The 23,192-nt window shown below is 51.4% G+C and overlaps 3 protein-coding genes and 1 long non-coding RNA gene across 14 annotated transcripts in view; 2 read left to right on the forward strand and 2 right to left on the reverse strand.

Moving 5' to 3' along the window:
* Window positions 1-6,414, forward strand: part of LOC122379066 (coiled-coil domain-containing protein AGAP005037-like) — a 36,733-nt gene extending 30,319 nt beyond the window's left edge. For all 11 annotated transcript variants that reach the window (XM_043360970.1, XM_043360971.1, XM_043360967.1 and 8 more), the window contains one exon: window positions 4,353-6,414. In XM_043360970.1, coding sequence (XP_043216905.1) covers window positions 4,353-5,126 — 774 coding nt within the window. In that variant the 3' untranslated portion in view covers window positions 5,127-6,414. The remainder of the gene's footprint in view (window positions 1-4,352) is intronic.
* LOC122379068 overlaps window positions 1-8,294 on the reverse strand; it is a 120,334-nt gene extending 112,040 nt beyond the window's left edge. The window contains exon 1 of the long non-coding RNA XR_006256120.1: window positions 7,962-8,294. This is a non-coding gene — a long non-coding RNA (uncharacterized LOC122379068). The remainder of the gene's footprint in view (window positions 1-7,961) is intronic.
* Window positions 8,295-8,963: 669 nt separating this feature from the next.
* On the forward strand, window positions 8,964-10,864 carry LOC122379070 (leucine-rich repeat-containing protein 34-like). Its single transcript, XM_043360973.1, has 2 exons — window positions 8,964-8,995; window positions 9,204-10,864. Exon 2 carries the CDS (start codon window positions 9,408-9,410, stop codon window positions 10,671-10,673), a length of 1,266 nt encoding a protein of 421 aa, XP_043216908.1. The 5' UTR covers window positions 8,964-8,995; window positions 9,204-9,407; the 3' UTR covers window positions 10,674-10,864.
* A 77-nt stretch (window positions 10,865-10,941) lies between these two features.
* Window positions 10,942-21,786, reverse strand: LOC122379069 (dynein regulatory complex subunit 6-like). Its single transcript, XM_043360972.1, has 8 exons — window positions 21,639-21,786; window positions 18,083-18,165; window positions 17,248-17,559; window positions 15,559-16,413; window positions 14,998-15,165; window positions 13,743-13,923; window positions 13,027-13,280; window positions 10,942-12,770 (listed from the first exon to the last, which is right to left on the reverse strand). The coding sequence occupies exons 2-8, from the start codon at window positions 18,122-18,124 to the stop codon at window positions 12,525-12,527; spliced, it is 2,058 nt and encodes a 685-aa protein (XP_043216907.1). The 5' UTR covers window positions 18,125-18,165; window positions 21,639-21,786; the 3' UTR covers window positions 10,942-12,524.
* Between the last annotated feature and the right edge of the window lie 1,406 nt (window positions 21,787-23,192).

The raw sequence follows: 23,192 nt of genomic DNA on the forward strand, positions 1-23,192 counted from the left end.
CGCACGAATGCATTTATTCCATACCTAGTGTCCATGGACTGCTATAAACATTTGTAACAACTTTCCTTATAATAATGGACTAGGTGGCGCATTTTGATAAATATATTGAACAATTTAATACAAAAATTAAAAACTACATACAGACAGCATTACGGAAAAAGGCAAATTTATAAAGGTATAAAGTTATAATGCTCATGAAACTCAAAGTCTTTCATCAGTATGAGGCAACAGAAAAAGTTCCTGAATTTATCAATCAGCTTCAGCCTTCAAAAAGAAATTCAGTTTAATTGTGCAAAAATAGACAGACAGATTTCATGCTGGTTTGTTTATAATTGATCGATATCTGGATGCTAACAGTGTTTACCGTTTACGGGTAAATAGCGATGCAAAATAAATGCATTTTTACATTTTATGATGCTTGGATGATATGGGTTGCAAAACAAACACATTGATTTTTTTCAATCAAGAGTGACATTATCGCTTGAAGATAACGATAACAATTCATAACACCATAACATTGTGATATGTGACATGACTACCAGTGTCATAGTTTTTTTTAAAGTCATAGATAACATGTATCTGATTCATGTTATCTATGTTAAAATATATTATCAACAAGCTTCTGCACCTGCCTGATCGTCTGCTTATACTGTTTGTCTGTCTGCCTGCTTGTCTGCTTATTCCCGCCTATCTGTCCGTCTGTCTGTCTGTCTTTTTCCCTTTGCTATGCACGCCACAATGTACATTGTACATACATCCACACAGGCGCTATTGGGTGCAGTTCAGTCGTCGGCACTGTCTCGTGTGTGTTTGAGCGGTGGTGTGAGGTGGGTTTTTCGATAGCTGACCAGTATTTTTTTGCACTGTAGCGGCCGAGGCTTCTGCAGTGGCGGCAGAGCTCTCTCTTTAGGGAGAGAGTCGCCGGGACAGAGTACATGAACGCTCAGTCTATATTTTTGAGTAGACAGTGCTAGAACCCGTAGTGCGGACATGCTATGTTGTTTGTAGTCAGTAGTCATTCTGCATGAGACTTACATGTGTTCGATGCTGCATTGAGCGTTCGATGTAACCTTTTTTGTGCAGACTATAATATTATTTTACAAAATCAACTACAAATCAATGGAGTATCGAGGTATACTCCAGACTCATATAAAGCACAGCTTGCTGCACATGTCCCGAGTAAAGACCCATGAACTATATCGTCTGATCGCACACTCCATGATTAAGTTTATTGTGCAATGTCTGATGCTTCCCACAAACATGCACCTGCATCAACAATTGCCTTAAATCAGTTCAAGACTTTATTTTGCATCATCCTGTTTACATTTTCTTTGCTTTGTTATATAAACTTTCGGTGTCGATTGCCACATGTTTGCAATCCCCTACGCAAGCAACGGACCCGAGCTGTTAAAAGTTCGGAATATTTCTTTTTAACCCTCGCCCGTATAGGGGGGGGGGTCGAACGGACCCCCCCCCATGGTTTTTCGCGAATAACTCGCGTAAAAAGCGGCCGATCGTGACGAAACTTTCAGTACCCTCGCGTTCATCAATTTTACACCTACCCTGAAAATTTCATGACCCTGACCCAAATGACCTTTGACCTGTGACCTACTTTTCGAGACCATGTTTGGCCGGAATCGCGATTCGGCGTATGTCGGCTCGCATTAGCCTCGCGTTTGCAGTCTTTTCGTGGTTTCAAGCGTTCAAACATGTGATATGATGTTGCCCCCATGCATTAGGGTGGGTGTCAAGGTCACCTGAAGGTCAGGTCAGGTCATTGACCTTTGATGACCTCGGTTCACTTTTTCGAGTTTTACATGTTTCTAGGCCAGTTTTTAGAGCTGAATTCGAATTTAGCAACCATATGAACATTTACGAAGTAGTTTTGGTGCCTTCGTAACATGTTACGAAGCTGTCAGAGGCAGTTGCCACCTACTACGAACACCCTTACTGGTTGACCTGACCTGACCTGACCCGACCCGGCCTAAATGCATGAAGACATCATTTGTGATCAAAACTAACATGATATTCGTGATCAGCACCCCGAAAAACCCCATAGCAGCCACACTTTACGACGTTCTAACAGGTCCCGATTTTCCCGACTTTTGGGTCATTGACCTGACCTGCAAGGTCAACCAATGACCTAGGACCTTAAAATTGGGTATCATCGGCTTCTTCTCGTCACGGGCAACACGCTCGTTTTTTCCGCGAAGCTCTAGCTCGATCAGGGGCGAAACGGCAAGGGGGGGTCCAACGGACCCCCCCCCCCCCCTTATACGTTCGCGGCTGGAAAAACACCAATACGGGCGAGGGTTAAACATAAATGCTATTGGAACTTTACGAGGCCTCGTACGGGTGTGTACATTCACATTCAAAAAGCGCTCGGTCAAAAGAAGGGCCATAGAAATACGAAAATCAGGGAAGCTAAATAAGAAATGAATATACTTTAAAGAGACGATAGTGTCATTTGTGATTTGTTTTCAGACAATTTCTTCCGGAGCGTTTTCGTGGTTTCCAACGGTGGATTACAAAACCATGTGTCTCTTGACCCATGCGCTATTTGAAAACATACGTATATGTAGTGACATAGCTTCATCCTATGCATTTTTGAAGCCCGCAGTTTATGACTCTGGAATCTGGATGAATGGCTGAGCATGTTTGTGCTATTTCTCTCCGACAAAGCGGCATGAGACCACAAACCTTGTTGCGCTGGAAACGATTCGTGCCGGGATACCTAACAGAGAGTCAATAGGCTGGCAGATGCTATTTTTCATTTATAAAAAAAAAGAAACACAGGTGACCAGAAATATGTCATATATGTTCTTCAGAATGCAATGGTTTTACCAACGAGCGCGCATTTTTCATTGGTCAAAGGACGTTGCCATCTGGCTTACACGACTTCTGCGCCTGCAATCATACTGCGCAGCAATGATCGCTACCTTCATCTTTCGACTCTACATGGCAGTAGCATAACGACTGCAGTAGTACTGTGCCGCAGTGCTCAGTGATTTCATCTCCCGCCGCTAGATGGCAGGAGCAGAACGCCTGCAGTTATACTGTGCCGCAGTGCTCACTAGTGATTTCAGCACTCGCCCCTAGATGGCAGTAACAGAACGCCTGCAGTTATACTGCGCCGCAGTGCTCACTGCTCAGTAATTTCATCACTCGCCCCTAGATGGCAACAGCAAAACGCCTGCGGTTATACTGCGCCGCAGTACTCAGTGACTTCACCTCTCGCCCCTAGGTGGCAGTAGCATAACGCCTGCAGTTATACTGCGCCGCAGTGCTCAGTGATTTCTTCATTCGCCCCTAGATGGCAGGAGCAAGACGCCTGCATTCATACTGCGCCGCAGTGCTCTTATGCCGGCACGGTTATTCAACGGTCTGAGCCACAATTTTCGGAATCGTTTCAGTTTGGATGGGGAATTATGCAATGAGTGTGACTCATGAAATTGGCAAGGTCGGTGACGAAATATTTTCGTCCCAACCATGGTTGCGAATGTTGGTTTAACAGGACTGGTAAACTAGGAAGATTTAGAAATGCACTAGAAAATACGCACAGGTTTTTTCTCAATTTTGAAACCATCGTCCCTCCAAATTCGATGAAAAATAGTACCCAGGGTCATCACGGGATGCAAACAAGCCTGAACATTTCCGCTATTCACATCAATAGGCCTTTTTAGTTAGTGCGGAACATCTTTTTTTACCCTGCACTCCCAGGAAATCTTTGTAGGCTTTAGGACTTCAAAACAGGTCATCCAATGACAAACTTTACGTGGCATTCACCTTGCAATGTCATTTCGATTATTAGTTGTGTTCATTCCCAAATACCTATACATGGAAGCTGAAGTGGAAAAATGATTCTTGATTGCAAGCTTCGTCTGAGAACACGTCACAAGCTTAGTCACAAAACACTATACTCACTTCACGAAACTCACGTCCACTCATTTCACAATAAGTCATTCTGAAACACAGGTTTCCCTCATTTAACTGTACATTGTGTACAACCAAAAGCTACCCCCACTAGGTCATCACAGTGCATATCTACGCGTATCGGTCTAAGTTCTTGCTCAGAACATCAGGTATCCCTGATTAGGTATCCGTACAACCCACATACCTACATTTATGCTAACGCCAATTCCAATTCCAGTTTCCAATTCAATGCCAATTCATGCCATACCTTTTCAACTCAGAGCAGCCCAATTCACCCCGAATATGTAGAATTCACCACTGCACCCTTCCAATCGTCCGCGCTCCCTCCGTGCGCCAGTATTCCCATGAGCCTACGGTGCCCCCGTGTCCCCGGCTCTGCGCGCTCCATCTGACGCCCCTCCCTCCCCCACCCGTTGCAGCCGGCGTCCACCGCCGCCGCCGCGGGCGACCAGCCTTCCGCCGCCGCCGCGCCGCCATCAGCCGCCGCCGGAAACCCGCTCGATGCTCTTCTGAGTGAGCTGCAGACATTCAGCCCCGAGCGGCGGCCCGGGGTGCGGCCGGCGCCGCTCGGCGGTCGCACCTCACCGCCGCGCGAGGAGGCGGCGCCGCGGCCCGCGCCGCCGCCACCGCCGCCGCGCACCTCCTCCAAGTCGCCACTCATTTCGCCGAGCTCGCCGCTGAGCCCGCACTACCCGGCCGCCCAGCGCGCCAAGCTCTCACTGCCGGCGGACAACGCGGGCGGCACCGGCACCGGCACCGGCGTGCGGCACCCGGCACCGCTGGTGAGGACCAACTCCGAGCCGGGCGCCGCCGCACTCTCCTCCACGCTGGCTCTCAGCGACGAGAACCTGCGCCGCGACGTCGCCTCCTCCAACTCGTCCAGCAGCGAGAGCGTCAACTCGCAGGAGGGCCTGCAGCGGAGTACGCCAGAACGGACCGGCGTGCTGTCGCGTTGTCGCCAGGAGGCGCTCGAGCGGCGCGAGACGGAGCTGCGTCGCAAACAGCAGGCGTTGCAGCAGCAGTACGCGCGGCTACAGGCCATGAGCTCCGCGCCCCGGGCCAACGACGTCAAGAAGACGGGCAGCGAGGGTGACCTGCCGACCAAACTGGGTGGCCTGAGTCTGGCGCCGGCCACCACTGGGGGCTCGCTGTCCGACCTGAGCACGCCGGCCGCTCATCAGCAGAACGTCTGAGCGGAGCGGACGACCCGCGACCCGCCGCGCAGTCAGCCCGGAGGGGGTTCACGCCGAGACCACCGGTTGTCTGCTGAGCGGCATAGCTGGACGCCAGGACGGGAGGCGTGCGTCGGGTGAGGGATTCGGGAGGAAGAATTGACTCAAGCTTTCATACTCGCTTCGTGTGCGTTGGTGTTCTAGATATGGACGGGCGATGGTAGAATTAACTGTAGCTTTGACTTTAGCCACTTGTCAACCTTCCAGGTCCTTCCCCTGAAGTCTGACTCTGTGACTTTCCGGGACGACAAACTCGTAAAAGAAATGAATTCCTTTCGTCACATTTGTCGACAAGAGGAACCTAGTGCAATTTGAAGTTGACTGGTGCTACGCAGTTGATTCGGAAGCGTTATTGTTCGTCTGTGAAGCTGATGACGGAGGTCCAAGCGGCAGCTGTTGGCAGCTAGTTCTCCCTCACGGGCAGTGATTTTCTTACCGACTGATTGGTTTATACCCTGATTGTTGACTGATGTGTCCTCGCTCAACGCTCGCCTGTGCCATATCCGTGAGACGCGTCATCCGTTAACTAGTAGAAGATTGGCAGATGGTAGAGGAAACGGCCAATGAGTTGATGGTTATCGAAAGTTAGCACGTCACAGCCTGACGCAGGAGCTGGGGGTACTCAATGCCATAAGCAGTAGACATAAGAATGACTTTTCATTGAAGCTCGACATCGTGTTGGCTGACGGTGGCCAATGTGCAGAGGCCGCTCCTCGCGTAGTGTTCTCTCCCCGTGTGTAGCTCGCTCGCACAATCACCCGTGACTTCATTTTGTGGGCGACAGAGGACTCCCATTCCTCGATGTGGCGTAACTAGCGCGACGAAACATGAACTGCGACATGGGCGTGCGCACGTGACGTTTGTATGTCTAGACCAGCGACCAGTGCCAACATCAGCTTCAGCCTGCTCATACCCTAGTCTAGAGCCCTGACCTTCCCTCGGACCTGCGCGCGGCTCGCCGCGGACGGCTTGTGATGGGCCTCTGGGAGTGAGAGGCTCAGCGGGCGGGCGCGAGACGCGTGATGTGATCTGTGATGAGTGATACTCAGTAGGTACTCAGCAGCGCGGTCCTCCGCGCCGGCCAGCGGCCTCCACCGACAAATCATCGCCCGACAGATACTTCCCAGCGCGAGCGCAGTGACGACGACGACAATACGTGGTTTCAGCCATTGTTTGCATGTTGTATGGGTGAATGTTGACATTGGAGGCGAACAAAGTTTCTATGAGGCGCAATACATTTTGGTTGGATGATAATAGTTTGGCGGCAGAGGGTTGAGACAAACATATAAAGGAGCCAGCAAGAGCTCTTCATCCGATCCAGCACCCATCAGCAGCAATGCAACATGAACCGAATGTATGCACGGTACAATCCACATTTTTCATCGCTCTAACTCCACTGGGTCAATCACAATCTGCTATGAAAATTGGGAAAATGTGACCTTTGGGCTTTGTTTACCTCACTTATTTAGGTCAAACGGCCAGTAGTGCCGACATGAGTCACGGAGTTCTCCACCCAAGGGCCGGGTTTGGTGAGAGTTTCACGTCGATCAGAGGACCTGGGATCGACCTGAAACTCGCACCCGAGATGTTCCGAATATGAGCTGAATGAGATGTCCATCAAGACAGCCCATATTCAGCACACCTCAGATCAAGCTGAAACTTGCACACAGTAAAGGCCGTGGCCGGTGGCATACCCAATGCACAGCCCAAACCATTCGGCGGCGTGGCACACCCAGCCGTTCGAGTTCAACCTGTAGAGAAGTCAGCAAAGGTCACGTGACCCAAATTTGCAAGTTCCAGCTTGATCTGGTGTGTCCCGAATCTGGATTGAATCCGGGCTGAATCCGGGCTTCGACAAAGCGGGTGTCGTTTTTTTGTACATTTTGTCCTGCCGAGGTCAAACGGGGTCACACATCGAAAAGCGCTTTTCACAAGTTACTACGCTTATCCGCTACCCGATGACATGCTTTGGTTTGGAATTCGGCCGATCCGTACACTCGAGAACCGCTGTGCAAGTGTATTTTCAACAGAACCTACAAAAGACCTTAGGTCATCGCATGACCTTCAGTGGTCAAATTGCTAGTGGGAAATAACATTGGGTGCTGGTGTGTCGTTTCGTGTTGGTTTACCGCTCTACCTCCACTGGGTGCGTCACAATCCGCTGTGCAAATTTGGGTTCATATGACCTGTGCTGACCTTTGCAGGTCGAACGGTTTGGAGTGCCATCGAATCGCTTGGGCTGCGGATTGTGTACAGGGTGATTCATAGCCGTGACCAAAAATAAATGAAAAATAGGAAATGCTTCCATGTTACCTGTGATTGCCAAGTAGGTACCATATGAAACCAGTAGCGGCGGAACACCTTCAATTAAGGGGGGGGGGGGCACTGCCGACTTTTGGTCCCATTCTTTCCATCCAACGCCCATAGGGCTAATACCTATTAAAATGCCAAAATCAAAGGGGGCACGGTGCCCCGGTGCCCTTCCCGTTCCGCCGCCTATGTATGAAACAGCCAAATCTGAAGTTTTAATAATTCTAAAGAAGTATAAATTTGACGTTATAGTATGCAAGTTTCAGTTTCATCTAAGGTTGAGGTGTCCCGAATCTGGGCTGAATCCGGGCTGAATATGGGCTGTGTTGATGGACATGAATATGAGCTGTCTTGACGGACGTTACTTATTCCTTCGAGTGCATCAGAAAATAAGGACTCAGATAAACGATTCAAATCAAAACGAAAAATATGCAGATTAGGTACAGATGGGTGGATAGTTGGGCACCTGGCGCTGCCAGGACTCACCTTTTGCAGTTTTGCTTGAGCTCCGCGGACCGCGAGTGACGAACATTCCAGAAGCTCTTCCGGCTTTCTCTGCCTTTTCGCAGTTTTTATCCACACTTGAAGCACACTGACACCGACCGACCATCACACATTCACGTCACGGTGTCGGTTATGGCGGCAGGTCCCGATGAGTTACCACGCTCGTCAAACAAGTAACAAGTAATAACATTCGCCGGCCACTGCAGCCCATCAAACGTTCGCCTTCCACCACAACCCGCAAACCACTGCAATCAAAGACAAATCGCTCGCATTTTACAGCACCGAAACCACGTGCACGGCGCTCCATGCAACGCCTGCCGCGCGCGTTTCCAGACTGGAGCATCTGCGCACGCGCAGACCCCCCCCCCCCCCCGCCCTCAACGCCCGGGGCAGTCCTCCCCCTCCCGCCCGAGACCGCGCCCGAGCTGCTTGGCCGGGCAGTGACTCGAAGGAGTAAGTAAGGACGAAGGATGCCAACTTATCGGGGTGAGTGATCTCGGATCCGTCAGAATCTTTATTCAATTTTATGAGAAAAAAAACGTTTTACTATGAGAGAAAACAGTTGCATACGCCGGGGCCGTCGAAAAGTCATTGCGAACCAGTAGCGCGGAACACCTTCAATTAAGGGGGGGGTGGCACTGCCGACGTTTGGTCACATTCGTTCCATGCAACGCCCATAGGGCTCATGTTAAAATGCCAAAAGCCAGGGGGCACGGTGTTCCGATGCGGTGCCCCCCCCCCCCCGTTCCGCGGCCTATATTGCGTACCCGAGCACCCACAATGAGCGGGCGTATGCATTCGTTCCTATCCTGATTCCTGACTATTGCAATTAGAGACACAATCATGATCATACCTGACTGGTCTTGCCTGGGCTGACTGATGTAGCATGGTATTTGAAAAACGAGGATCCAAAATCGCAGATTCACGAGTTTTCTCGCCAAGGCTTCTTTCAAACTCTTTGGAGATCCATGCTGACCAGGGGGAGGCACTCGCCTTGGCCGTATATGGGCCAGAATGTCTAACGATTTCCGCCATGTTGTGTATACCAAAGTCTTGAAAAGTTGATCACTGCAATCAAACTGCAAGCATGAAGCAGCAGCACTTTTGAGTAGTGTACCTCTCACTAAACTGCACCTCTGCTAACGTACATGCAATTTATATTTCTGGTATACACAACATGGCGGAAATCGATAGACAAAAACAAGTCACCAATGCTCCTTCCAGTATATATTAGAGTTCAGTGATGCTGACTCATGCCGACTTATTTTTGGCGCATTCAACTTATCAATACTGAAACAAAGCTGCAAGTTTTCCTCAAATCTGTAGTCCACTTGACGCGGAGCATTTCGATGGGGCGCACCTGCCAGGGTCGCCCCGCTCCGCCTGTTCCATCTTACCGCGCGGGGTAGGATAGACCGGCCCTCCATCATGTTCCGTGTCGTGGAGCGGCCGCGGTCCGGCTGGAAGCCGGCGGCCAGCCAGGATCCGGATGAGGAGAAGCCGTTCCTCTCTGCCACGGCTCGCTCCGACCCGACGCTGGATCTGCTGAGTCTCTGCCAGTTCTGCCACACCGGTCCCTCGGGCGAGGTGTCCATCCGACTCTGTGGTAACGAGCTCACACAGCCCCGCCGCGGCATTTATGACGACGCTACCGCCGGGGAGCTAGTGCAGAAGCTCGCCTCGCGCCATGAGATCACCGATGTGGATCTCAGCTACAACCGGATCGGAGACCGCGGCGCACTGGCGCTGGCGCACTGTCTGCGCGAGGGCTGGCGCGTGCGGCGCCTCAACCTGATGAGCAACGAGCTAACGGAGCGCGGCGCGCAGCACCTGAGCGCCGCGATGGCTGCGCCCGGCGCCCGGCTCACGGCGCTGCGGCTCAACGGCAACGAGCTGGGGGCGGAGGGCGGCCGTCACATCGCCTGGCTCATCGGGCAGCCGCACTGCGTGCTCACCGAGCTCGACCTGGGCCAGACGGGCCAGACCACCGGCAGTCTCAACTCCATTCTGACCGCACTGCGCAACAACACCTCACTGCGCGACCTGGTGCTCGACCGGCCCCTTCTGCCCGACGGGTGTGACGAGGCGGCCGCGCAGCTCAGCGTGGTGCTGCGCGTCAACTCGACGCTGCGCCGGCTCAGCGTGCAGAAGTTCAGCCTCACCGACGACCAGATGCGGCTGCTGTGTGACGGGCTGGCCGGGAACTCGAGTCTCACCGAGCTGGACCTCACGGCTAACCGTCTGCACCGAGACGCTGTCCGGCACCTGGTGGCCGCTCTGGCGGAGAACGGAGCGCTCCGGGTGATCCGGCTCTGTCACAACCGGATCCAGACCGAAGGCGCCCTGTGGCTGGCGCGAGGACTGACCGAGCACGGCGCCCGCGACGAGCTGCACATCCGAGCCAACGACGTCGGATCCGACGGACTACTCGCTCTGCTCACCGAGCTCAAGTACGACCGGCTGAAGCGGATGCACTTCTGGGGCAACCCGTGGTGCGCGCGCGTGCCCGCTGAGGTGGACGTCCTGTGGAAGACGGGTGTGGTGGACCCGAGCCGCGTGGACGTGCGGCCGTATGTGGTGGATTACATGCCGCACCTGGCCGAGCTGAGTCAGACGGATCGGCTCGAGTACTACAATGTCACGAGGTACGGCGACAGGACCAACGACAAGGTGCGCATCGGCTACACCGTTTAGGCGGCCACACGGAGAGCAGAGAGCGCGCGACACAGAGCAGAGCGGGTACGACACAGAGCAGAGAGCCCGCCCGGTGAGACGGTATTAGTTACTTGGTGCGATACGAATACAGTGGTCTGCAGCGACATTGCAGGGTACGAGACGTACGGAGACACGCAATGAACGTAGATCAAATATGAAGTGTCCGGAAATTTTCGCAGTTTCATTTAACCCTACTTTACTATTGGGACCGATGAGGTGTGTGCAATTTCCGTTACTAAAAGCGAAGTAATCGTGCTGTATGATTTATTGATCACAACTTTATATCATCACATACTCTAAGTCTTATCAAATATCCACATCATTATTGCAACATCCATCGTCATTATACATTATAACCTTAACATATAAACCGCGTAATAGTTTGTTCAAACACAAGACCTACGGGAAACGAGAAGTAAATAATAAAACAGTTATCACAATCCATTCAATGCCCTCAATCAGACTGTTTAATGTTTATATGATCCACATCCATATCACATTAAGCACAATCGCAGCAAAGGTACGTTAATTATTGTGATCTAATCACACGAGGGAAGTCACACATCTTAGTCGAGGAATCTCACAATCAGAAGGCACCACTGCAGCGCGCGGACGGACCACGCTGGTCTCTGATCACACAGATCACAGGTTCAGCCTGATAGTCAGTAAACCCGTCCCAATCAATGCAATCATCAATGCAGTATGCAGCCCTGTGTGAAGGACCCGTCACCGACACAGCAAAGGTAAGCAGGGTATCTGCCGTCACAATCGGCCTGCTATAAGGCACCTGAGAAAGGTGGTAAACCGACCCGCACGTTTCCGTTTACTATACGGTGGAAGGAAACGTCACAGCGTTTATCTGACGCGACCTGACCCATAAAGGAAGGAAGTCCACAATCCAGCACCTGATTTATGGAAGCACAACACCCGGGATTACATGAAAACGCCCGCATCGCCAGTGGGTAAGGAAGACCAGCGGCCTCGGCCGGGGATGGGGGTCATCGCGAAAGGCTATCCTCTTACGTGCACAAGGGACACGCTGAAGACCACACATAACAAACATTTAGTAACTCGCATCACAAAAAAAGATTCCTAGGTTAGAACTACTGAGAATACCATCGATTACAATGATGAGAATACCGTCGATTGCTCATTGAAACGGTCTGATGCTGCTAATAATAATGCCCCACTAAAAGCGTTTCCAACGTTTTAGCACATTGGCAACTGGAAAAGGGTGTAAAATATACGTAATGCATCTATATGACTAGCACTAAAACTGTCATTCGTTCATCTTCACCGGACACCCGAGTACTTTGGGATTTAGACATGGTTCGAGTACATGTGAGTGGCTGTCATTGCGGAACTCACGACAATGAATACACCTAACGTGATAATATAGCCAATAAAATACACCCACTACGCCCACTATACTATTGCACTACAAACTCCACTCGTTGCACTAAGATCACTATCTAACCTCAGAACCCGTCATGTATACTCGTAACGGGTCTGGTTACCATATTTTCCCCAGAGTGCCTCTCACCTGACGGCGTGCCGTTGATTACCATAGAGTCGCTGCCAGCAGCCTACCGGGCCCAGCCCGTGATAGCCACAGTAGTAGCAACAGAAGACGCCGGGTCCTGCCCGGATGTCCAGGGGAGCTCAGCTGCACTGTAGCGGCGGCGGGAGCCTTTAGCGGCGGCGTGGCTGGCCAGCCCTGCCTTGCGCCGGCGGAGGCGGGGGTAGCGGCGGCGGGAGCCTTTAGCGGCGGCGTGGCTGGCCAGCCCTGCCTTGCGCCGGCGGAGGCGGGGGTAGCGGCGGCGGGAGCCTTTAGCGGCGGCGTGGCTGGCCAGCCCTGCCCTGCGCCGGGGGCGGCGGGGGCGGCGGCGGCGCGTGGCCGGGCTCGGCGCCGTCCAGTCCGGCCCTGCTGACTGGAGCCAGTCGGGGCAGCGCCTCCTCCAGACAGGAAACCAGGGCGCAGCTCACTTGACGACACCCGGTCACGTTCAGGTACTGCAGACTAGCGCCATGGGTCATCAGCGCGCGCACAGAGGCGTCCGTCAGCTCGATACAGCCCTGGGGAGAGGGAAACAGGCGTCCGTCAGCTCAATACAGCCTTGAGGGAGAGCGGAGACGGTCAGTCCTAGTGAAAGAGTGGTAGTCTCAGCGCTTTACAGTATGCAGTCCAGCTGGTGAGAGGGGGAGACGGTCAGTAACTCTAGGGATACCAGATACGGTTAGGGATGCAGACAGAGAAACGAAGAGCACACCCTCCTCCGCGCTCTCCGCTCCCATTCGCAGCTTTCCCTGCGCGCCCCTCGCCGCCGCTCACCTGCACGTCCAGGTGTTTGAGGCGGCGGGCGTGCTGCACCAGTCCGGTCAGACCACGGTCGGTGAGCGACGCGCAGCCTGCCAGGCGGACCCACTCGAGCGCCGGGCAGTGTCTGCCCAGCAGCGCCACAGCACCGTCCCCCAGCTGCGGGCAGTGCGCCAGGCTGAGTCGGCGCAGACCCGCGTGACGCACTACGTGGGTGACGCCGATATCGCTGACACGACTACACTGGGACAGGTCGAGCTCCACCAGACCTGGCGGCAGGGCGGGGCAGGTCAGATTAGGTCAGGTCCAGCTCCAAGAACCTGGCAGAAGGGCGGGGCAGGGCAAGTTAACTTCAAATCGACGAGACTTGCCGGCACACGGTCAGTCCACAGTAGTATGCAGAAACAGACCCAGTCAGAGGCCAGTCACTCTCAGCACCAGGGTCAGAACATCATGCCGTGGCACTGGGAGACGTGTGTGCACTAGCATAAGTTTCACGCTATCATCTCTACGCAGACCCATCGCTCCTACCCCTCAGGTTCAGCAGTTTGACCCACCCACCGCTCTCAACCCTCAACAGGCTGACTTCCCGGGTTTCAACCTACCGCTCTCACCCTTCAAGTCCAGCAGGCTGACCTGGCCTATCACTTCCCCTCAGGTTCAACAAGCTAACCCGACCCACGACCCTCACCCTTCATGTTCAACAGGCTGATCCAACCCACGGCTCTCACCTTTCAGGTCCACCAGACTGATGCCGGAGCCGGTGTCGTTGAGCTCGATCTGGCTCTGGACCAGCTGCTTTCGGCCGGCGTCGCTCCATATCTCGCGCTCGTGCCGGCTGCGCAGTGAAATGGCGTGCGGGCTGCGCTGCGGTGTGACCAGCGCAGAGGGCGGGGGCTGCTCGGCCGGCTCCTGGCGGCAGGCGGACAGGGAATGGTGGTGGTCAGGGCGGGTGGTGGTCAGTATCTGTGCAGCGTACAGGACATGGGGTCGAGGTATTGCATACCGGGAGGCTGGGAGCATAATTACATTGTTGTGAAGGGGGTCTGGGACGAGGAATCCACAAGCGATCATGATATTCATGAATCCACGAGGTTACCACAACTAAGCAGTCTGCACAACCCCAAGTTCATAACTCTGCCAAAATGGTTAAACTTCTAGTAGATTGAGGGCCAGAATAGGTGGAGTATCTTTCTTTTTCATTTATCAAGGCCATTAAATGCATATTCATGGTCTTAACTGGGCAGAAAAGGCAATGGTGAAGTTGAACAATATGGGACGAACGGGATGAATCAATCCCCACAAATCATTCGACCATAACAAAGCACCAAGTAGCGCTGCTCCATATCTATCAGTATCATTACTGATACTATCTCTGTCGTTAAACGCTGATAATACAGAGGACAAACAGAGATGCATCTTATATAACCGGTAGTTCTGTTACATAACGAAGATACCGATAATGGTACTCAGAAACATTTAGCGCGCTAAATACAACGCACTAGCGGAACCGTTCGTCAGGCCCAGCGCCGACATTAGCGCTGATCAGAAAATATGACAGACTTATCGACGACAGAGCAGATACTAATTACTGCCGACCGATAAAACCCCCCTATCGACAGTAATTTCCTGCCGTCCGACATTGAAGTTCGGACATTCTTATTTGGAGCGAGGGTTATTGAACACCTGCATAAAATGACAGCCATGTATATGTGCAATGTGCATGGCTGTCATTTTAGTAGCTTGCCGCCTTGTGTCATTTTTTCCCTTGTGGTTTGCGCTAAAAGTGCAGCACAAGCCACCAAGGTTAAAAGGGTACGCCGACCAACATGGCGAGGTATGGCTTACCAGCATGACACGGCCATCGATCTTCTATCCGGGCGTCGCGAGCAGCCCTATTCCATCCGCACCCTCAATCCTCCCCACCAAAGTACACTGATCACTGAGCAGCGACCCCTTCCGACCGCCGTCCCTCCGCGCCCTCACCTGTGCTGCGCCCGCCTCCCCGTGCAGGAATGTCTTGTTGGGTTTGAGCGGCGCGGCCGGATCGGCTCCGGCGCCGGCCAGTCCCAGTCCAGTGAGACCCGAGTCGGTGACCAGGTGACACTCTGACAGTCGCAGCACCTCCAGGCCGGGCAGGTGGCGGCAGATGGCCTGAGGACACAGCAGAGGGCAGATCGGACACAGGGGTCACAAGGGTCACAGGTTATGTTGTTACATAACCGTCAGATGGTTACAGGGACAGTAGAAATTACAATAAAGTAAAAGTTGTTCAAAATAGGATTTTTGATGACACAGACTTTCACCGTTGAAATATAAGGCTGTACAAAAAAGGTATCTATAATCGACAAGCTCAGAAGTAAACTAAGAGAAAAATTGCTTGTCCGTAACCATGAGGCGAGCAAGGCATACGTTCACGCAGTCCTGTGCCATTAACATGCCATTAACATAACCTATGCCATTAACATAGATAGGCTAAGTGCCCCCTGCACTGGTGACACGCAAATCGCCCAGTCGGTGCAGACTGCAGTTAGCGCGGCGCCTCACCTGCAGACTGGAGTCGGTCACGCCCGTCAGACAGCGTGACAGATCGAGCTCCCGCAGCGCCGACAGCCGGTCAGCCAGTCGGATCACACAGTCGGCCGTCAGTTTGAGCGCGCGCAGCCGCAGCCGGCGCAGCTGAGAGCCGTCGGCTGGCAGCGCTGCCGCCGCCGCGTCCGCCGGCAGCCGCTCGTTCTCGCTGAGGTCGAGTTCGTGCAGGGCGGCGCCGGCCAGCGGCTCCAGTGCGGCGGCCGGCAGACGGTCACAGCGGCGCAGCGCCAGAAGCCGGAGCCGCGGCAGCCGCGCCGCCGCCGCCGTGGTGGCCGCGTCGGCGCGGGTTCCGCTCAGGTCCAGCTCAGCGAGCCGCGGCTGGGCGGTCAGCAGGGCGGCCAGGCCGGCGCCGGTGGCCGCGCGGCAGCCCTCCAGCCGCAGCGTCTCCAGTCGCAGCTCGGAGACCGCCGCCAGGTCGGCCAGCGCACCGTCCTCCACATTTGTGTCGCTGAGGTCGAGTGCACGTACCGCAGCCGCGCGCTCGCGTACGAACGCCATCACACACTCAAATGTGAGCACTGAGCTGGAGACTGCGCCGGCGCCGCCGCCTGGATAAAACTTGCGGTAGATGCCCGGGTGGAAGCCGATCTGACAGGAGCGCAGCGAGAGCTCCTCGAGGCCCGGCGCGAGCGCCAGAAGTCGCTGCAGGATGGCGTCAGAGAGATACCGGTTGGCCGACAGGTCGAGACGCCGCAGAGAGGGCAGGCTCAGCTGCTGGGCCGAGTCGCGCGACAGGATGTTGCCCGTCATGAAGAGAGAGTCGCAGCCGACCAGGGCCAGCTCCTCCAGCTCTTCGCAGTGGGAGAGAATCTGGGGGCAGAGAAGCACGGGTAGGGCGGGCAGTGAGACGAGAACGATGGAGGGAGATGGCCATGACAGTCGGCAGGTCTCCGGATGCGGCAGAGTTTCAACGCAGATTAATGGAGAGACACGCTCTCAATGACCACATATTCACGTGATAAGGCGAAACTGCGAAAAGAAATAAATGTCTCGCTCACTCGATCTTTCTCTTGTCTCTTTCCCTTAAAGGAAATAGTTCACTTTCACGAAATTATTTTTTTTGCAACGGATTTATGATTTTTTATGTTCAAAATAATCAGCAAAGAAAATAAAACCTTTTTATAACAAAATATTATTTTCTATATTTTGATATAGGAAGAACTTTTCAGTTTCTGTAAGGCACACGCGATCCAGTATGAAAAGAGCATGGGTCCCGAAAATTCTTCAGAAACAGAGAAATTATCGCAGCCACCGGCATTTGGGCGATCTGCTCGATCTGATAATGTTCCCCTGAATGTCCTAATTGATCAGTACGAGAATTTCTCTCGAGTTCTCGTAGATAATTTCTCTAGTTTCTGAAGAATTTTCGGGACCCATGCTCTTTTCATACTGGATGGAAATATATGCAAGGCACACATCCTCAACGCAAGACACCTTTTTCGGGACGAGAAATAGAATATCTTTGCCTAGGGTGATCGTTGGGCTGTAAAAGCTCCTGATTTATGCTCGTCTCAGCCCAAGCTACGGAACTGCTATTCCAGTTCAAAACCCATGTTAAAAAGTGAACTATTTCCTTTAACTCTTCTCTAACAACGCTCACTACCGCGGCAATCTCACACCCTCTCTCCGGCGCGTGGATCTCACCTGCACCAAGTCGCTCTCCTTGACGGTGCAGCCGAGCAGACGCAGCACGCTCAGACCGGGTCCGGCGGAGCTCCAGAGACCGGCCAGCGGGCCGCGCGCGCTCACATCGGCCTCACGCAGTACGAGCCGGGTGAACGGTGCGGCTTCCTCACTGGCCAGCAGGCCGGCGGCCCGCTCAGCACCACCGCCCTCCAGGCAGACGGTGCGCGAGTGGCGCAGCACATGGCAGCTGACGTCGTGCCACAGCCGGCACACCAGGCCGGCAGAGAGCACGTCCGAGAAGGAGAGGTGCGAGAATATCTCCACCAGCACCTGGACAGAAGGGGAGAGAAGGATCAGATGACAGACGAGTGGCAAGAAAATCTACACTAGTCAGTGGATGACAGACGAAATGGGTCAGCCTCAGAGGCAGAGGTGCCATTCAAGGTGACTGAGGTGCCTCTGACAGATCAACGATACAGTACATTGTGTTCTTTCGATTTTCAAACACGGCTTTACGAAGCGAATACAGAATATGAAGCTGACATTAGTCTATCGAGATACAACTGGAATCTTTAAATGTACCAATTCAAAAACATGTTATAACTTATATCATAGTATTATTCATTAACGGCTTCCCTCCGTCTGCGGTGAGATCAAAGGAATTTGTTTTTGTTTAAACGAAAATGACGGAAAATCACAGTGCTTGAACCTATCGCAAACGGATTGGTAATGATGCCACACTCACAGAAAATATGCCGTAACGAGTAAACGCAAATCAATTAATACTGCAAAGTGCAAACGAATCGACAGTAAAACCAACACAAATGTCCCAGCGGGACGCCACAAAACTCACCTCGTAGGGCACGATCCTGCCATCCTGGTATCCGACCGTCATCTTCACACCTGTCGCTCCGCCTACAGCTGCTCACCTCGGGTCTGGGAAAATACAGTAGAGGCTGGTAAACACCCAGCCCTGGACCCGGGACAGCTCTGTGTGCTCACTGCTGGCCGTGCGGGGCGCTGCGCGGCCAGTGGAGCCAGCAGGTGCCTGACACCGGGTCGGCTCTGTTCTCACTGACAGATCATTGGCAGAGGGGTCAGTGACCCACACAGTCGCGCAAGGCCGCCTGCAAAATGGTAATACCGCTCACAGCGATGCATATCGTATGAGCAGGTGTCCAATGAAGTCGTAGTCTGTTCTACTAGTACTACCAGACCTGGTGTTCCTCTCTGTCGGGGTACTGTACTACCGACTACGCTGGAATTTACTGCTTTGTCTGGGCAGTGAGCTAATTTGGTTTTCATTTTACTAACAGAGTTCTGCGGATAACCGCACGCCGGACCCTGGAAAAGTTTAAGCCACCGGTAAAACAACAGAAACATACCAACTGCCGAGCAGCGCCATAGATAGTAAAAGGGACTAAAATAATAATAAATAAAATGACCAAGGCTTTCAAATCTCGTCAGGATTTCACTTAATTATTTTAAGGAAATCTGGTCACATTTTACGACAAAGAGACCAAGAACTTCGAGCCATAAAACGGTACATGCATTGTCTGTTATCAACTATCATAGCAGGCACCGTTACTCTAAATCTTAGCTACTTACTCGTTCCTCCTTTCCTATAACGACTTTCGTTACTAGTTCCTAAGTTACATAGGCACGAAAGTTGCTTAGTCCACTACCCCATAACAGGAGCAAAATAGGAACTGAAATCTAAAATGGTGTACATTTCATATCTTTCTAACATGTAAACAGACACTAAATCCACCGAGACACCGAGCCACCATAGAGACTTCATCGACCAAACTGTGACATATTCAGTCCCTCTGAACACCAAAAGTATCAAAGGAACAAAGAGTGCAGGCACAAGCTAAATTGTAACAGTGAAACAAACCACCGATGTTAACCCGCGCCCGGCTGGGGGTCCTGGATTTCCACGCCCTGCTGGGGGGGGGGGTGTTTGAACACCCCCCCCCCCTTGTAACTCGGCTCCTGGGCCACGTAGCGATACGCGAAAGGCGGCGTTCGAAAGGGCGTAAAAAATAATGACGAAATCACTTCGGTCAATTTTTTGGTCAGGTCAAAGGTCAGGTCACCAGAGGTCATTGAAGGCAAAATTTCGCCGATTTCCAGGTCGAATGTCGAAAACTTCCAAGAAGCCAACGCATAACTCGGGAACCAATAGAGCTACAGCGCCGCGGAAAAGCGCATTCGATAGCCCTAATAACACCCTTTCTGAGTAATTCTCTCAGATTTGACCTAACGTCAACGGTTTTGCCTGCAGGGGGCAAAAACTGAAAAAATAGCCGATTTGTTCGGAAACAGTTTTTCTGCAATAACTTTTGACCCAAGCCTTGTACGAGCTTACTTTTACCGGCATCGTGTTCCTCTCGTCAAGACGCATCGAATGAACTATAACTTGACCTTGAAAGGTCAACTTGAAAATTTGACCTCAGGTCAAGGTCATGACCTGACCGGAAAGGGTCATGTTGCACATCAGTCGATCCGTATCGTCGAGCTGAACACATCTAAGGCGTTTTCATCGCTTTAGTATGCCTCTATCAAAAGTTATTTGCGAAAAACTGTTAGATACCATTCGTGACCTAAGATGACCTCAGGGCATAAACAAGGGTCACGGACACCATTTTCATGTTCAGTGTGTCTAAACCACTTGTAATTCGGTGTTTGGGAGTGTTTATAATGTCTTTCATCCAAAAGAGGCGCATTTCAATTTTCTCCCATTGACTTATAATGTGGAGGTCGCAAAATTGACCTGACCTTAGGTCATCGATATCAAAATTCTGAGATATACATGTTGTACATGCTATTGCTCTTAGCAATCGCTGAAAGTTTCAAAACGATCGGTCACTCGGTGTAGCTATGACAGACATTGAAACTTTTTATGAGGTGAGGTCACTTCAAGTGACCTGGTGACCTGACCTTGAATGACCTTGGTCTGAAATTTTCACAACATGTGTAGAATTGATGTATGATAAGGTGTACCAAAAACGGCGGCGTTTGAGATATTCGCGAAAGACCACAAGGGGGGTGTTCAAACACCCCCCCCCCCCCCCCCCAGCAGGGCGCGGGTTAATGTGATTTGTAACATATTGTAAAACGTAATGAGTCCGTTCATCCATTCCTGAAAATTGCAACGGTGTTTCAGAATGAAGGAACAAAGGAACAGACCATGCCTAGCTATGTCAGTTACTATCTATGGGTGTGCTTTCTAGTTTCTTTATCCCCCCCCCCCCCCCCCAACACACACACACACTCAGGTTGGGGTCTTATCCTGCACCACAACACATGGTAGTGGACGGTGGTGGGTGGAGGGCGAGCAAAAGTTGCTACATCCATTATCAAGAAAACTTAACAACATGATGCAAAGTATACTTGATGGCACTTATTGAAAATACCTATGCAAATGTAAAGATATCACACATCACTCAGGTCAATCCTGATGTCTCTGAAGTTTCCCCTGACTGATGGCAGATATTGTTTGAGGAAAAAATGATGCCTAAATGGTCATTGGTCATTGCTGGTGATCTTAAGTTCACATCTTGAAATCCATATCAAGGAGCCAAACCCTTACCAAATAGGCAAACATTCCAGTATTAGGTTCGGCATAGACATACAATGCTTGCCAAAACTTTGGGAAGATACACAACAAAAACCCAGGTTGCTAAAGGCTAAGCTAAGCATGACAATCTTAACAAGATCCTAACAAGATTAGGATCTTGTCAGAGGGCTGTTCACAGGCCATGTGTGTGGTCGGATCGTACACAGCCTCCAAACTCCGCCCACTGCATCCCTACATCAGCCTTCCGCACTCAGCCGTGACGTCAGAAACGCCTACCCATCCCCTACCCCCACGCCTGCTGCACACACCGCACTCAGCAGTTTGCAGTACCCATGAACACCCCTCCAGGCTGAGGGCTGAGGCACTCAGCCAATACTGATACATGGTGCGGTGTGATTTTTTTGTGGTACCTATTGCCATTGGTAAGGTGCATAGGTACTGATGCTTTGCGTAGAGCAGTGTTGTGTGGACCTTTGACCTGAAAGCATGCAGAACTGCTAGGCCAACACATTTTTGTCTTATCAAATAATGTTCAGGATACAATATGAATAGGGTTACCAGTCAGTCAGGGAATAATGGGGTCAGAGTAGATCAAGGTAGGTAACGCGACTGCCACTTCAATTGATTCCTGTAATATAGACATAATTTGATAGAAAACCTTCTCTTTGATTCATTAATTCATTGATATATGGATCTGGATTAATAGATTAATAAATTACATTTTTCCACACCTAGTTGAACTGGAGAGTGGAGCACAAGCAGAGCGGAAATTGAAATGAACTCTGCAATATTTGCATTGGCATGTTCATGAAAACATAACACTTACCATTTTATTGGTGTTTATACAACATAATTTCCCATTGGCATTTTCACAGACCTCTGCGTACTGTGCATTGCAATCAAAATCCAAGTCAAAATAGTAAAATTTAAATTGTAATACACTGTACTGTAACACCATACAGAAGTTGCGTAACAATATTTTGTAACACAGCGCAAGATTTGTCCTCACCGCACATATGGCACAAGCTCGTGACTCTGCTACCAAATCGGCCAGAAAGGAAATAAAACTTTATGAGTAGAAATAACTGTATGGAAAAATTCCTGAAATTTTCAGTTTGCCGTGAGCTAACTTAAGATACAAAGAGTATTGTGCAGCCACAGGCCAACACTTATTAGTAAAGTTAACCCGCGCCCTCTGATAGGGTCTGCCGAGCAACGCGGTCTGATGGGGGGGACATTTTGCCCCCCCCCCCCTAAGATCTCGAGAACCACGCAACATAGCGACAAGCGGTAAACGGCATTGGTCCAACGGGGATCTACCTTGTGACCCAATCCTCGGTCAAACCGATGACGTCACAGGTCAGGTCAAAGGTCGAATTTTCACCGTTTACAGGCATTTCAAGAAATGCGTTGTGAAATCGGGTAAAATGCATTTCATTGAAAATAATCGATGGGGAAATGTTCTTCAAACACATATTTTGCTATTTGAGGTCACTGATACCAGGTCAGGTCACAGAGGTCAGGTCACTGCAAGGGGTCACAATATGAAAGTGCCGTGTGATACATGTTTTATGGTCCATTTTACATGACAAATGCGATTATGTGGGTCAGGCAGACTTTTGGGCCAGCTTAGGTCACGTTTTGGTCAAGGTCAGGTCAATGTCAGGTCAAGGTCAGGTCAAATTAGGTCAAATTTCAAAGTTGACATTTTTGCATAAAATGGGTATCGATTCGATGCAGCTCGTCACGGGGAGTTCAATGCCCAGCAAACATGCCCACATGGTTCCCATATGGGGCCCACATGGGCCCCCCACCTCTTCCATATGGGTCCCACATGGGAATGGCAGTGGGTGACACGTGGGACCCATATGGGTCAGCCCACGTAGGCCCCATATGGGACCCACGCGGCGCCCACATGGGACCCATATGGGTAGCCCATCTGTAGCCCATGTCCCACGTGGGCCCATCTGGCCCATGTTCACCCCATATGGGACCCACATGGAATGCCCATCTCCAGCCCATGCATGCGTTTGGCCCATCTGGCCCATTTTTATCCCATATGGGGCCCATATGGGTAGCCCATCTGTAGCCCATGTCCCACGTGGGCCCATCTGGCCCATGTTCACCCCATATGGGACCCATGTGGGCATGTTTGCTGGGTGGTGGTCTCCGTTTTGCGCCACGAGGTCTAGAATTGCTAAAAATTGAGTTCAAAAATTTGACGTCATCAATTTTTAACTGTTTTTCGCTATAACTTGGCCAAAAAAGAGGTATCGATCTAAAATTTGGTATGTATATCGAAGAGCACAGGGACTATCACATATATTCCGCTTTTTTGAAATTCGAAAAAAAAACTTTGGAAATTTTTAGTTTTTCTAAA

The sequence above is a fragment of the Amphibalanus amphitrite genome, unplaced genomic scaffold (assembly GCF_019059575.1).
Source record: "Amphibalanus amphitrite isolate SeventyFive unplaced genomic scaffold, NRLGWU_Aamphi_draft 000070F_arrow, whole genome shotgun sequence".
Lineage (NCBI taxonomy): Eukaryota > Metazoa > Arthropoda > Thecostraca > Balanomorpha > Balanidae > Amphibalanus > Amphibalanus amphitrite.